Source organism: Mizuhopecten yessoensis, unplaced genomic scaffold (genome assembly GCF_002113885.1).
Source record: "Mizuhopecten yessoensis strain PY_sf001 unplaced genomic scaffold, ASM211388v2 scaffold29, whole genome shotgun sequence".
NCBI classification, from domain to species: domain Eukaryota; kingdom Metazoa; phylum Mollusca; class Bivalvia; order Pectinida; family Pectinidae; genus Mizuhopecten; species Mizuhopecten yessoensis.
Window position 1 is genome coordinate 493630 of NW_018403342.1, and position 15110 is coordinate 508739.

Sequence of the window (15110 nt, forward strand, 5' to 3'; positions counted from 1 at the left end):
AGTAAACGAGGTCAAAGATAAAGATGTGTTTATACTTTTAACAAATATGCTTCTTAGGTGTTCTTAACATTTTACAATAAAACAAGGCGAAGAAACAAATCCATTATTATCTTAACAGCAACACAAAATACCACAGTAGTAATGTATTTGTTTTCTTTTAAATACAAAAATAATATTGCTAATATCAAACTTTTTACACCATACGATGAATGTGTTTTTTGCAACATATATTTTCTAAATTACTGCGAATTACTTGTATAACGTGATTTCCCCGGTAGGAAACTTCTAAAAACAGGCAAGAAAAATTGACAAAATGCCTCAAATATCGTCTAATATTGACAAAGTGATGCATCGATATGTAAGCAATGGCACTTAGGTATAAGCGGATAGAATTTCATAATAAGATATTGATAAATATCAAATAACCCGCTTAGTTGTGGTTCACATCAAATGCAATGGTGGTGAAAATGCATTAATATACATGTTTATTAATTGATCAGGAAAAGAAAAAAAAACTATTTGCTTTTTAAGAATATAACCTATCATATGTAACTAATTAATGTATACGATAGAAAACTAATACACATAAGCAGATACTAATGCCAGTTTCTAATACAAATTGATTCTAACAATTACATTAAGCATTTATTAATAGAGGTCATCATATCTTTAATCCCAATTATATATTCATTAAGTTATAAATGCTACTAAACCATAAGGTAAACATCACAGTAACAAAACAAACTAACTGATCAATGCTACTAAATCATGATGCAAACATCACTGGAACCGAAAAAAACTTAACAATTTTGAATTTAATGGTCCATTATAAGCTAAATATGTATATTACACGTGTTCCAACAACATGCTTAAAGGAGACACTACATCACGATTATCACCAGGATAATAATGGAACCAGAAATCGGACGGAGGAGAGAGCTGTCATGCTTCTTTTTACAGGAATTTTCATTCATATGAGGCTGTATTAATTTTCAATACTTTATCAACGGAAAGTAAGATCTGCAATGAAATCATTGGAAAAAGGATTATAGAAGATGTGTAAATATCAGCAACCCCAATTGATGTCTCCAATCGAAATGCAGGCAGACCTGTTCAAATATCTTTCTGTCAGTACAAAAGTATAAAATAGATCTATTGTACATCCACTATATCTATCTGTTTCACTAAGCAAACAAGCAATACAAAGCACTAGACATCTTACAACATCATGATATCACAACCATCACAAAGTACACACAATTAAGATGTTTTCGCATGGCATCCACATGAAGGTAAGGGTCGGTTAAGCTCGCAGCATTTCTAAAACGTCAGCGACTTTGCTTGGGATAGTAAGCAGAGAGCTTTATATTTGGAATTGTGTGTATGTCAATCAATGAAAATGCATACATTTGCCGTTGTGGGCTTATGATCATATTCGGAAAGGAATGCAGCCGTTCGTGAGCCTGACAGAGGTAGATGGTCTCGCTATGGTTCAACGTGTACAGCTTGGTATACGACTGTTACATGTAAACAGTCATATATGAATGTGTACTGTTTTGTTTTGTATGTCCAAATGTTATCACTTTCTCTTGCAGAAGTCATAAAATAAATAAATAAATATTTTTCTGTTTTTTCGTTTAATTCGTATGTTATCTAAACACTGAATGTCATTAGCTATACACTGTGAACATTTGTTTTATTTGTTTCAGTAAAGTTCGTTTCGATAACCTAACCTTAAATATGTAATGTCTTACATTGTAACATGTATCATGTAGATATCAATGTAATGCGTTATGTTGAATAAATGCTGTTTTAAAATTATAAATATATTTGTTTCTGTAATTTGTGTGTGTTCTGTTTGTAAAAGCGGCTAAGCTATGCTATGTCTTCGTGGCAGAAATACATGTTTGCCCAATATGTTATCCAGAAGTCGTTACTTGGTATATGGTTATAGATATGGTAATTGCATGTCAATTAACTCAATACTAAATATTAAATGTAGATATATCTAAATCCCTTTGACTACTATAACATATTATTGTTCATGTCTTCCCAAATTATATTGTTAATAAGTAGTAACATACATATCATTGAATGTTAATTGTTCCTAAAACAAATAATAGACTAAATTTTTGTAATATTTAGCTAACATACCTGTATTGTTTAAAAATAACCTAATATTTCTGTTATAATGAAATGTTTTTGTTCGTGCGTTCTATTTGATGTTTGTAACTACTCACAAAATGCTACATTTCATCATGAATTAGATTAGACTTCTGATTTGACGATTATCTCATTACAGCTCTAGGCCACAGCAATAGGTGCACACCGGACGACCCTGGATCATGCGCAACCGAAGCCGACCTGAAATGTCTAAAGACAAAACTGACAGATGACTACAGATGCCAGTGTGACGAAATGGAATTCTGGAATAAGGAAAGCTGTAGACCTCGTAAGTATTTATATTTCCCTTAAAATGTAATGTTTCCGTTCATTATCAATAATGTTGTTTGGGAAGAGGATTCACATGTTGTTTTCATTTTCTATGTTTAAGATTTTGTATCAATCGATATAAATATATATATTTAATTTTTGCGATAATTGTATTTTTAAATTAACTTGAAAAATAGCAAAAAAAAATGTTACTCACTATTCAAACTATATACATACCGTAAATTATGAGAGTTGATATACTTAATCCACTAAGTCACGTCTTTACGGAAAATATAGCAATAAATATATTAATGGTTTAGTCAGAGGGAAATGTAAATCTTATAAAATATATAAAGTAAAACTATTGGTTTCATATATTGATCTATAGACAATTTTCTTGTATTATTGATCTAATAGAACTTATTTACTGTATCACATGATACATTGTATGTACAATCATATTATAAGGACAAGTTGAGATTAGTATGATACTTATATTAATTGTTATTATTTACGTTTATAATGTGGCATATTAAAACTGATTATAGGTGCTGCCTTTAAAGAAGAATGTCTTCCTGACTTTTACGAGAGCTGTCAGTACAAACCTGAGTTGAAATGTGTCAAATCTAATAACGCTGATATATATACTTGTCAATGCGGAGAAGACGATAGTGTCTACTGGGACTCTGTTGTCAAAGAATGCAAACCAAGTAAGTAAACAACTGATAGACTAGTGTCTTAATCGTGGTACATGGTAGTAAAAACTTCGCTTGTAATGCATTTACTACCATAACGAAAAATCATAATAAAGATAATATACCTGTCATTGTATAAGCATCAGAATGGTAACTGAGCTGCTTTATTATTTTTAGAAACTATTTCAAATTATTATTATTTTGTGTCAAATGAAGCTTTGAAAACAGAACAGAGGAATGAGCTGTGTGACAAATGTATTAAGATAAGCTACTAATCTAATTCAGCAAAGAAAATAAGCAACAACAAGCAATTATGAAATTAACATCTATCATACAAATACGTATCGGTATTCTTTGCAGTAACTAATGCATTTGAGTTAATTTCGTTCCATATGTTCCTGTATATATGTTGTGGTTATACGCCGGTGGAAAAAAGCACATAAATTGTCATATAAAGCTAAACTAAAAGCTAATTTCACCTCATTGAAATAAAATAAAATAAAATAACTCAATAAGTACTTTTCAGTTGGTGAAATACTACGAACACAGGCCAATCGATGTTTTTATTGCTGAGATAGAATCAAATTCGTTCCTTTCAATGTCTCATGGACTGCAACAAACCTCATAGCTTCCTACACCGTATAATACAGCAGGATACATCAAGCTATGATCCTCCTGTTTCATTTCATATTTGCGTTTATCTTGCTCTAGGACCAAACCATGATGAGCAATGTCAACCAGAACTTCAAAACGTCTGTAATCACCATCATCAACTCAAGTGTCTACCTACGACGGCATCGCATATCCACACGTGTCAATGCGAAAATAGGGATGAAACTTACTGGGATTCCGAATTGTCGCTATGTCGTAAACGTAAGCGATATCGAGCATTTTATTGTATATTTGCGTTATATTAGTATTCATCACTTCGAATTCAATTATTTGGATTGATATTCTTCAGTCAAACCATTGTAGTGCTAAAAACGTTTGAAGTGCTAAACACGTTACTCAAACTCTTTTTACTTTACAAGGTTTCAACCATTTTTGCGGCTATCATCGTTCCTTTCTTTATTTTTGAGGCAACCCTCTGAGCACATAGCTGATAGTTTGCACAAGCATTTTTGTCAACCAATTAAAATACAAAGAGAAATTTGGTTCATCATCAACATTCAATAGGTGTTCCATGCCTTGTAACCAATCAGGCATGTATAGTGTTAAATAGTCCTGCAACCGCATTTCATTTTTTTTAAAATAAACAACTACTATCTTAATCCAAAAAGTTCTGCTGTAGAAAGTATTCTCTTTTTCAACGTTTGAAATCAGGAGTTATTTTACATTTAAATATACCTATTATTTTTATTTAAAACATTCTGCAAAATCTGGTCTTTATTTTAATGAAAATTTATTTTATGATTGGAAAGGGTTCAAATATGGTCAGGAATGCAAAGCCAACGTAACAAACAGTTGCTTGTACAATGCCCATCTGCACTGCCTAGAATCTGAGGTGCCCGGCCAACACGTCTGTAGATGTGAAAATGAAACAACTCATTTTTGGAACTCCAATATAACCGCATGTCAATCACGTACGTATAAAAATATTCATTAATGATTATTTGGTTGAATTATTTTATTTTACTTAAGTTTTTATTTACTTGACTCATATATCGATATAACAACAAATCAATTATTGTATTATTCATTAGTTATTTGATTATTGAAAAGACTGATTCAGTTAAATTAAACAGGTCAAGCAAACAGCTATTGTATAATAATGTTGTTGACAATACGAGAGACAACAGAAATCCCTATCAACAAATAAGTTTTGGGAACAGCAATATGATCAATTATGTACATGGTTGAAAACTGTTTTTCAAAACTAAAAATATATACTTATATGCAAAGACATAACAATCAGTTTACTTGATTTATTTCGCATACATATGAGTAAAGTATTACACAAACAATCATTGCATTACTTCAAACATACACAATAAGTTGAACGTTAGCTAATAACAAAGTCCTGCATTTTTAGTAATATTTAGCAATGAAAACAGCTTCATCATCTAGATTATTGTTAAAATCCATTGAGTCTTTCCTTTAGTGTGTTTTGTTGTTATTGTCGCTTTTCATTGTATCCAGCTTAAAATGATTATCTATAACAATATTTCCAGGCCCAGAACATGGTGGTCCCTGTAACAAGGACTTCATTGACAGCTGTAAGCATAACCAGGAACTGGTGTGTCTTATTTCGGAAACGAACGGTGACTATTCATGTCAATGTGACGATGAGGAAAAGAAATTTTGGAATGCCCCGACGAAACGATGTATAACAAGTAAGTTGTTTCATACATTTATCAGACTTACTGCTTCATACACTCATACAGTATCTAAATTCATTAAATGATATAATGAAAACATTGGCTTCGTGCTATGACATAAAATCATACAAGAGTCAATTACAATCTAGCTAAAATATTGAATTATGTTTAACTTCATTGTTGTTGATGCTGATGCAATAAGTAGTATAAACTATTCTTGTTCCTTTAACGAATTATTCATTTCTGCCGAAATATTTTGGGAATTACTAGAAAATAGTTTTTTAATATGACAGTTGTATATTACAACACATGAATAGCATCTAAAACATTGAAATTATGCAGAGTAGCAACAAGGTATATATACTTATATCCGACCATATATCTGCAAGATAGTAAAGATATTATGTTGATCGCATTGGACCATGGTTGTGCCACATGAAAGACTTTGCCCATAGTTTAAATCAGCTTAGAGGTTTCTGAACAATTGATAGGCAGTTTTATCTTACTGTAACAAGAAGACGAAAAATCAAATATTCTTTGCATTTTCATTTAAAAAGCACAAACATACAAGCTCTTTCTCAGATGTAAAGATAACTATTTTCATCTGTTTTCTTTAATAATGCGAAGGATTTGTATATCATCGTTGTTTGACCCATCAGAAATGAGATTTAGAATGAAAAAGAATCGCAAGTGTGCAGCCTAGAATCTACGTTATTTAGTTTTTTCTTTAATCGACTAGAGTTAATGTGTATTGACGATATGGTACTGTCATTCCATTCCACGTGTTTTACTTGAGTGTGATCTGATATTATAAAATAGTTAGGAGAACAATGAAGAATTTCCTATGATTATTTCAGGACCATCTTTCGGCGAAAATTGCAAGCCTAGTTTTGTCGAGAGTTGTATGTTTCCCTCCGAGTTAAAATGCAAGAAAGTGGCGGGATCGGACAATTTTACATGTGGATGTTCGAATGAGAAGAAAATGTTCTGGAATACTTTGTTTGAAGTGTGTTCTAAGAGTAAGTATACTTAACGCGTTTGCGTAAGAAATTTGTACATAACGGTTAATGTTTACAGTGGACTTATAGACGTGTTGTTGTAAAAGGTGAACAAATGCAAAGCTTACAATCCATTAAACTTGTATCTACGGTTGGTATTGATCCTGAACAAGGGAATTTATATCAAGAAAGACATACTGTATATTTTTCATTATTTTATTTTTGACAGTTAATCAAACCATGTTTAAATATTCAATCCAACGCTATCGATTACCAAGCCGCATGTATATAATGCGCGTACATTGTATAACTATTTTCATCGTTGAGATTAACACTCTCATCTTTTAAATTCGTTTTTTATTACTTATTTTGCGGGTTTTTTTTAATTAATTATCAATGTAATTTCATGTAGTCCAAATTTAATCAAATTTGTTAATAAAACATATTGATCAGAATTAACCCCGGTGGTATTGGTATATGTTTAATCATTGTAACCCTTTTGTTCAGGACCAGAGTATGGAGAAGCCTGTGACGAGGAGTTTCCTGAAAGTTGTCTATATTCATCTGAACTAACTTGTCGATCAAGGACTGGTTTTGGTGAGAGTTACTGTCAGTGTGTTGATGAGTATTCAACCTTTTGGGACCCAACAGCCAGAGTTTGTACACCACGTAAGTAGGAAGTCTATATCGCAGACATTTCACTGTCACCACACCAGTATCACTTGATTTGCAGTGTCACACATGACTAAAGTCGTACTCACCCTGTCTTAGTTGTTCGGTTCCCGATAAGACTGAACGTGACAGGTACAACATGTGTAGCAGGAAACACTCCTCAGGGTCACTTGGTTTATCTGACGTTTTTTGTTTTGTTCCTGATTTCCTAACTTTGATTTGGTTCCTCGTCCATTCCTGTTGCTGTGTTTTTGTATGGACCTTTAAATTATGAGCTTGTCCTTTTGTATTAAAAAAGTGATGTATTTGATTTCTCTCTGTTTCATCTAAGGATAAAGACCATGAAATTATGATATTATGTTTGATGATGACCTTCTCGGTCAAGTGATTGATAAAGAAAGTAGGAAACCGCACAGTATGTAGCCAAAAAGTGTATTACAAGTTATAAGCATAGATAAAATGAACTGTAGGTCATGATATTTTAAGTAGAGTTCGCGATACAATGTCTTTTTCTTTTTCGTTTTTAAAAGATCCATTATGTTCTTTTCCGTTACAGGTAAAGTAGAAAAACGGTATAAGAAATCATAACTGATTTGTTACAACACGCCGTACTTTTGAAATAGCATGGATATGTTCCCGTCTTGAATTCACAGCAATCGTAATGTTTTACCTCATTTGGTTTTAAAGTCACATATTAAGTTTATCGATATGTTTAATCAACTTTTTATTAACTTTTAAACAGGTCCAGAATTCGGAAATGAATGTGAACTAGAAAACAGTTGTAAATTCAAATCACAGTTAAAATGTTTACAATCACCAAACGAAGATGTCAAAACGTGTCAATGTGACAACTCTGCCGAATATTACTGGGACTCGAATGATTCAGTGTGTTCTAAGCGTAAGTATAAATTTGCTTTGCTACTCAGTTGATTGAAGAAATACTAAACAATCATTTAATCACAAAGAAATCCATGGATCACGTTGTATTTAAACTATTAGATTTGGTCCGACATGTTTGTCATTATTAATTACATACTAAGTAAATCAACGTAATACAGTTTTTCTTTCGCACGGTTTTATTTTCATTGTTGATAATCCAGTGCTACTTTAAAACAAATGTTTGCATTTATGTTAATATGTATGAATTCATCGAACGAACGTGAAACAACACCGCTAAAATCACCATGTAAACAGTACCATTAATGTTAAGTCAGAGAAAAAATACTATAAACGTAATATTCCACAATCAGGAATACCACTTTATAATCATAAAGAAGCATTGCAGGTTTTGAAATAAAAAAAACTGTACATTTCCCTATTATACTCATATGTCACAGGATCAAGTTATGGCGGTAGCTGCCAGCCGAATACACCAAACAGTTGTAAGAACGACAATGAACTACTATGCTTACCTACTGAGACCACAGGCTTCTTTTCCTGCCAGTGCCCAGATAATGGGACAAAATATTGGGATTCCAATGTGCTCAAGTGTAAATCAAGTACGTCGTTAACAAATTCGTTGGCTATAGATTACTGAACATACCGTATAAGCTATTTTAGAGGCAATTAATTTGCATGTAATAATCTGTTTTGTTTCAAATTCCTACCAATACGTTTCTATGTGTTATACATATGACGTATTTTGAAAAAAAGCATGTTTGTACTTGCACGAAATCAATGTGTAGATACAAGTTCATTTCGCAATAATTGTATCTTCCAGGACATTTGCAAGGATATTTGGTTGCTATTTAAAAAGCATTGCGACATTATATATCTTTGTATTTTAAGGTCCGACTTTAAGCTGATTACTGATTTTGATTCTGCAGGAATAAGTAGTTTGAAACAAAATCGCAAAGAGATGTGTTCTACACCACTTAAATGATTTTTCAGTTTAAAAATCTAATAATGTGTTTACATTATAGCATATTACATACAAAGAGTCTTCATAATCGCGTCGTCACAGTTATCGTGTCGCCAGTTATTATGATAAATGGCAACTATTCATATGAATGCGTGCTTTCAAATGACACGAAAGCAATATTAAATTGCTATAAAAATGTGTTAGGTTGATCATTATATATGTTCAACGTGACCTTTAAATCAAGATGTTAAATACAGAGCCAGATATACTGACTCACTACCTGTGCACTTTGCTATTTACAATTATAACGCTCATTAATCACAATTACTTCCACTTAAGAGTTTTCTCGTGTTATCTTTGATTGTAAAGAAAGATTGATTGTGCATTTATGAAATGTTTACGTCACGATGGCTTTATAAGAATTTGTTTGTGTTTTAGAAGCAACATTTGGTGATCACTGTGATGATAACTTCACTGAGAGTTGCAGCTACCATGAACATCTCAAATGTTTACCGACAGTGTCTGGTAACACTACCTGTCAATGTGGAAATGAAACACAACTGTACTGGAATCCTGAACTGCAACAGTGTCTCAATAGTAAGTAATTTAACACCACACTTGCTCTATAGAGTGTTATCTTGTTTGGGTATTTTTGTGTTATGCAATGTTATGTTCTATCCATTACAAACGAGATGCTTACCTAAAATGTTTCGTTGCTGTTAAAGGAATTTAGTTTAATCGTTACAAACCTACTTATATATGATCTAAACTTAACACTTTACTTTTTAAAGTTAAATCGTGTGTTGTACCAAAGATAGCATTTTCTAACTCTCATAATTAAAATATTCCCCGTATCAGTTTATCAGAACTGTTTCTCTTCCAGCATAATTTGACAAGACTGAAAATAAATTGTAATAAATTGTGTGCTTTGCTGTTTATATTATTGAAATATTGGGTAATTTAAGCATGATGAACATATTTCAATGGTTTCCCAACCTACAAAAAAGAACCCCGACACCACATAATTTCGACGGGTGACTGACAATTTCATGCTTATGTGGGAAATGTCAAAAAATGAATTAATTTTTAAAATTAAATATCAATATAAAAGCTAACAGTATCAAATCATTATTTAAGGTGAATTACTTATATGTCAGATTAATGTGACATCTTTCTTGTTTTTGTACTTGTGAGACTATTAGAAGAATCTTAACTACAAATAAATGTTTCCTATCGCAACACCAGGACCTGAGTTTGGGCAGAGTTGTGATCCAACATTTGAAGACAGCTGCCAGTATAACCTTTATCTACAGTGTTCAAAGTCAAACCGAACTGGCCTGTTTGCGTGCCAGTGCTCCGATACGGACGCATTATACTGGGATCATACAGTGCACACGTGCAAACCAAGTAAATATACATATGTCCCTAGTATCTGTATAACTTATATCAAAGTTTTATTCCATATAATGAAACTGACATTTATATATATATATATATTTTTAAATGAAGTCATTCAATTTTCGTTATGTTTGTACTTAATATCAATCGTTGTTGTTAAATCCGCTTATTTCAAATAGCCATCCGTAGATTATATTCTTTAAATTTCTAAAACAACTTGCAATTTTATTAAAAGATCTGACAATATTTCCATGCTTAAATCCTTATTTTTTTAATCATATGGTATATTAATACATGTTCATTTGTTTAGAACCAACATTACATTAATTATTTTGAGAAAATTTTCATTCTTTGGAAGAACATATTTTATTTTAACTTTTAAGAAATATTGCGATATAAAACGCACAGTCTTCTGGTAAAACCTACACCATTGATTAGTACATATAACTGTTGCTCAACCTTGTCCCTAAATTGATTATGTTAATATTACGGAATCTAACGGATTTAAGTATTTGATTTAACAAAAGTTTCATTTAAAAGGTTCATTACAGAATATTTTATTGTACTGATCATATGTACAAAAGAAATTGGGCAACAGGCATAACCTATACAAAAAAATAACAGTTTAGACACATCATATAAATGATTATATGTATCTTTAAGTATTAAAATAGGAAATTATTTGTACTTTGAATTTGATTGGAAAATACATATTTCAATTATCACAACTTTTGTAAGAGAGATAATTTAAAGGTCTCAAGAATTTGAAATATCAGGAAGTTATTAAGAAGACACTTTAAATTGAAAAATGATGCTATGTCCTCGTCATATTTTAGGGAAACAGTACGGCGATACTTGTAATCCAGAACTTCCAGACACTTGTCAATATGCATCACAGCTGAATTGTCTGCTATCAAAGGACAATGGTTCATTTACATGTCAATGTACAGATGAGTCAGCGTTATACTGGGAGGTTGATTCGGCCAAGTGTCAGGAGCGTAAGTACTAGTGCACTTTATAAACAGTATTTACAAATAATAATTAAGGTTGTAAAATGCAAATATAGAAAGAAAAAATAATTGTTCAGGAATCGACTCGATTTATTTAAAAATATCATTTACTAACATGCTCAATAAATCATTGTAAAATGAAAAACAAAAGGATAGTATGGTTTTTCTAGTTAATTTTATATACATGACAGAGAGTAATGTCAAGATACTTTACAGTAACGATCTCTATGTATTTCACGTTCTCATTTTTCTACACAAATTTATTGATGAAGGTCCCGGATACAGTAGCTCATGTGATGCCAGGTATAGTGACAGCTGTCAATTAAATTCAGAGCTGGATTGTTTATGGGATGATGAACGCAACGTGTCGATATGCCAGTGCAAGGATGAGTCAGTGACGTTTTGGAGTCCGGAAAACTCGACATGCTATCAGAGTAAGTTGATCACAACTACAAAGTGCAATAGAAATATATTTAAACACAATTAATGGTTCTACGTACCACTGCCAAAAGCAGTAACTACGCATTTTGACACTATCTTTAAGGCATGACTATAGCTTTGAATTTTTTTTATGAAAAGGAACTACACATTGAATTTTTTTTTAAGAAAAATGATAGACATGTAATAAACAGAATAAATTCTACAGCAGTGTTCTAAGTGTAAAACTGCAGCGGGGTTAGAACGAGATTCGAACCCTTGACTTCACTCTCGCTTTAACAAATTGTGCAACCTAGTCAATGGAAGCGCCATGGTCAAACTATCCAAACGGAAGTTAAAGAGAGGTTACTATACATAGCAAAAACACAGTGCAGTTCGACAGAGTTCCTTTACCACGTGTTTTATATGTCTCACAGTAAAGCTACCAGAGTCATACAATTGTCGTATTTAAAAAATGATGTATAACATTCAGTGTGATGTCAATTAACACGTCGCAATTAGTATATCTGAAGTATTATGGTTGGTAACGACTGATTTAACAAATATCATTGATAAGATCATAATGGTATTCAACTTGAGCTCTATAACATAGTATTGTCATAATCTCAGAATTCCTTCCTTTGACGTTGCTGTTCTAAGTTCCGTTTTTGTCATTCTGTAATAATGCCTGTGGTTTAATGTTCTGTAATGCTTAAAATGGTGTACAGTATTTTAAACGACATATTTTTGCGAATATTCTAGGGCCTGCCTATGGAGCAAAATGCCAAACAGAATTCCAAGAAAGTTGTATTTACAATGAGCATCTTGCATGTATACCCGATGAATCAGGACAAAACACATGTCTTTGTAAAGATGAAAACACCTCTTACTGGGATACCGTTCAATCGGAGTGTAAAACACGTAAGTCATGCAAGAGGAAGCAATATATGTTTGCAAACTCATAGTTGTTAAATCTGTTTGTTTTTAAAGAACCCTGATGTAGATTCATACGAATTCCGTAGAAGTAGATAATACAACATCAAACACATCATTTATAAGCGTGTTTGGAGTCTAAGGACTCCATTTATTTGATTGTCAATGTAATCATGTTTACATTTCTTTAATCATATGTCTCATTTATTGCATCATTAATGATTATTTCCTGAAATCATATTTTCATTATTTTTAAGGACCTGAATTTGGGGGCTCCTGCGACCCAGATTTCATCAACAGTTGCAAATACAAAGATGAACTTCAATGTTTGCCATCCGGTTCAGCTGGTAACAATTTCACATGTCGATGTTCGGATGAAGAAAACATGTTCTGGGATTTCACTACAAAAACGTGTAAAACAAGTACGACAATATTGATTTACCCTTGCCTCTTCCTCCTACCCCCTTTTTAATAAAATTGAATGCATGAAAGTGAAGACGAATTTAATACTCATTTAAGATATAATAAACAGGACCCAGAATATGCAGGATATATCGTGTTTAACCCTCGTATCAAAAATGTCAAGGATATAGAGCTTAACATGCGTTTTAAGATCACAATTAATTTAACTTTGAAAATTCTATTTAAACTCTATCTTTTGTACAGGACAAGATTACGGATCTCCTTGTCTTCAAGGAATATCAGGCAGCTGCCAGTTTGAAGATCAGCTCAAGTGTCTAGAAATCGGTAACAGTGGCAACTATTCCTGTCGCTGTGAGCACGAAAACAAAATATTCTGGAACCCTTATATGAAGTCATGTGAATCAAGTAAGTGGTTTTTTTTGTGTCCTTAGCCTTTAAACATTATATTTCCCATCTAGTTTTTTCGTCGTTTTTTGGTGTAAGTCCTTCGGCTTTCTAGTTATAACTTTTAGAGTTATTATTGTCGTATAAACCATGCGAAAACTCAAATATCCCGTCATGTTATTATGTAATGTGCTCAAAAAGAATTACTACTGATTGATAAACTGACTTTTCTGCAAGACTGATATACGTTAGTAATTTTTTTTGTAATGTTTACTTGACTTTTTTTCTTTTTTAAACTTGATCGATTATCCAATTTTTCCTCAGGGCCAAAATATGGACAGCCTTGTCAGTCAGAATTCCCGTCCAGTTGTCAGTTTAATGCTGACCTTCGCTGTTTGAAGATTGGTGGAAGAGGAAACTCAACATGCCAGTGTGCAAACGAAGTGGAGACCTTTTGGAAACCTAAAGAGCAAAAATGCATAAAAAGTACGATTATGTAGCGCAACACCATTTTCAAGATATATTATACAAGGGTGTAAAATAGTATTGTCATACGTAACATAACATGCTGGTTGTTATGGTTCATCTTGATGTTTTTGTTCCTTTTCATGTTTCTATTGTTGCGAGTTTTAAGGCAAAAAGGCGTTTTTCAACCTCTGATTTAAAATGGTAAGTTAATAATCAAAACCATTATTCTTTATCAAAAGGATTCGTCTGGGCAATATTCGCACCTTGTATGACAATAAAAAAATGTTAGATAATCTGATACATGATGTAAAAGCACCGAAGGATTCAGCAGACAAAATAATGTTTTTTTTTATTCTTCTTGCTTTTGATACAATCATGACTAACATTTAATTAAAACTTAAAATATGTTCATCTAAACGTGTTAAACTTTTTCTCTGGTGTGCGTGCTTTATCAATGTTTTATGTATCCAGGGCCGCAATATGGTGCATCCTGCAACAAGAATGGAAGCTGTATGTATAATACACATCTGGAGTGTACACCTTCTGATGTATCAGGGGAACATACATGTCTGTGCATGGACGAAACTATTCTTTATTGGGACAAGGCTGTATCTGAATGCAAGTCAAGTAAGTTCCTGATTGACACATAATGCATCACTGTCATATTATCCGATCATCTCAGCCACTAATTAGGCGTTCTTTTTCTAATTTTGTGACACTTATTTTATATAGGTTACAGGTATAACATTAACATCGATCATTAATTTTGAGAATTTAAATAAAAAAACTTCCTGATCTAAAAATTAATGTTTTCCCTTTTTGGGATATTTGTATATAGCCTCCATAAATTAATAATACGTATCGTCCTTATCCTTTTCATTTTGATGCCAGTATGCATTTTTAATTAACACTACTTTAAAGTAGTTGGATGCTTGGCTCTTTTAATAATATTTCACGATAATATATCAAATTCTATCATTATAACGACTTGTACCAATATCAACACAGAAATATCGATGGTATATTTAATATGTGACTTTTATACAAAAAAATAACAGAAAATAATAATGAATAATAAAAAAGTATATATAAATCAATGA

General features: G+C 32.1%; 1 protein-coding gene across 2 annotated transcripts in view; it reads left to right on the forward strand.

Moving 5' to 3' along the window:
- Window positions 1-15110, forward strand: part of LOC110443254 — a 92962-nt gene that overhangs the window by 38039 nt on the left and 39813 nt on the right. For both annotated transcript variants that reach the window (XM_021487767.1, XM_021488512.1), the window contains 18 exons: window positions 2303-2452; window positions 2982-3143; window positions 3840-4001; window positions 4550-4711; window positions 5300-5461; window positions 6304-6465; window positions 6952-7113; window positions 7859-8014; window positions 8454-8615; window positions 9416-9574; window positions 10223-10384; window positions 11212-11373; window positions 11658-11819; window positions 12565-12723; window positions 12993-13157; window positions 13402-13563; window positions 13867-14028; window positions 14482-14637. In XM_021487767.1, coding sequence (XP_021343442.1) covers window positions 2303-2452; window positions 2982-3143; window positions 3840-4001; window positions 4550-4711; window positions 5300-5461; window positions 6304-6465; window positions 6952-7113; window positions 7859-8014; window positions 8454-8615; window positions 9416-9574; window positions 10223-10384; window positions 11212-11373; window positions 11658-11819; window positions 12565-12723; window positions 12993-13157; window positions 13402-13563; window positions 13867-14028; window positions 14482-14637 — 2889 coding nt within the window. The remainder of the gene's footprint in view (window positions 1-2302; window positions 2453-2981; window positions 3144-3839; window positions 4002-4549; window positions 4712-5299; window positions 5462-6303; window positions 6466-6951; window positions 7114-7858; window positions 8015-8453; window positions 8616-9415; window positions 9575-10222; window positions 10385-11211; window positions 11374-11657; window positions 11820-12564; window positions 12724-12992; window positions 13158-13401; window positions 13564-13866; window positions 14029-14481; window positions 14638-15110) is intronic.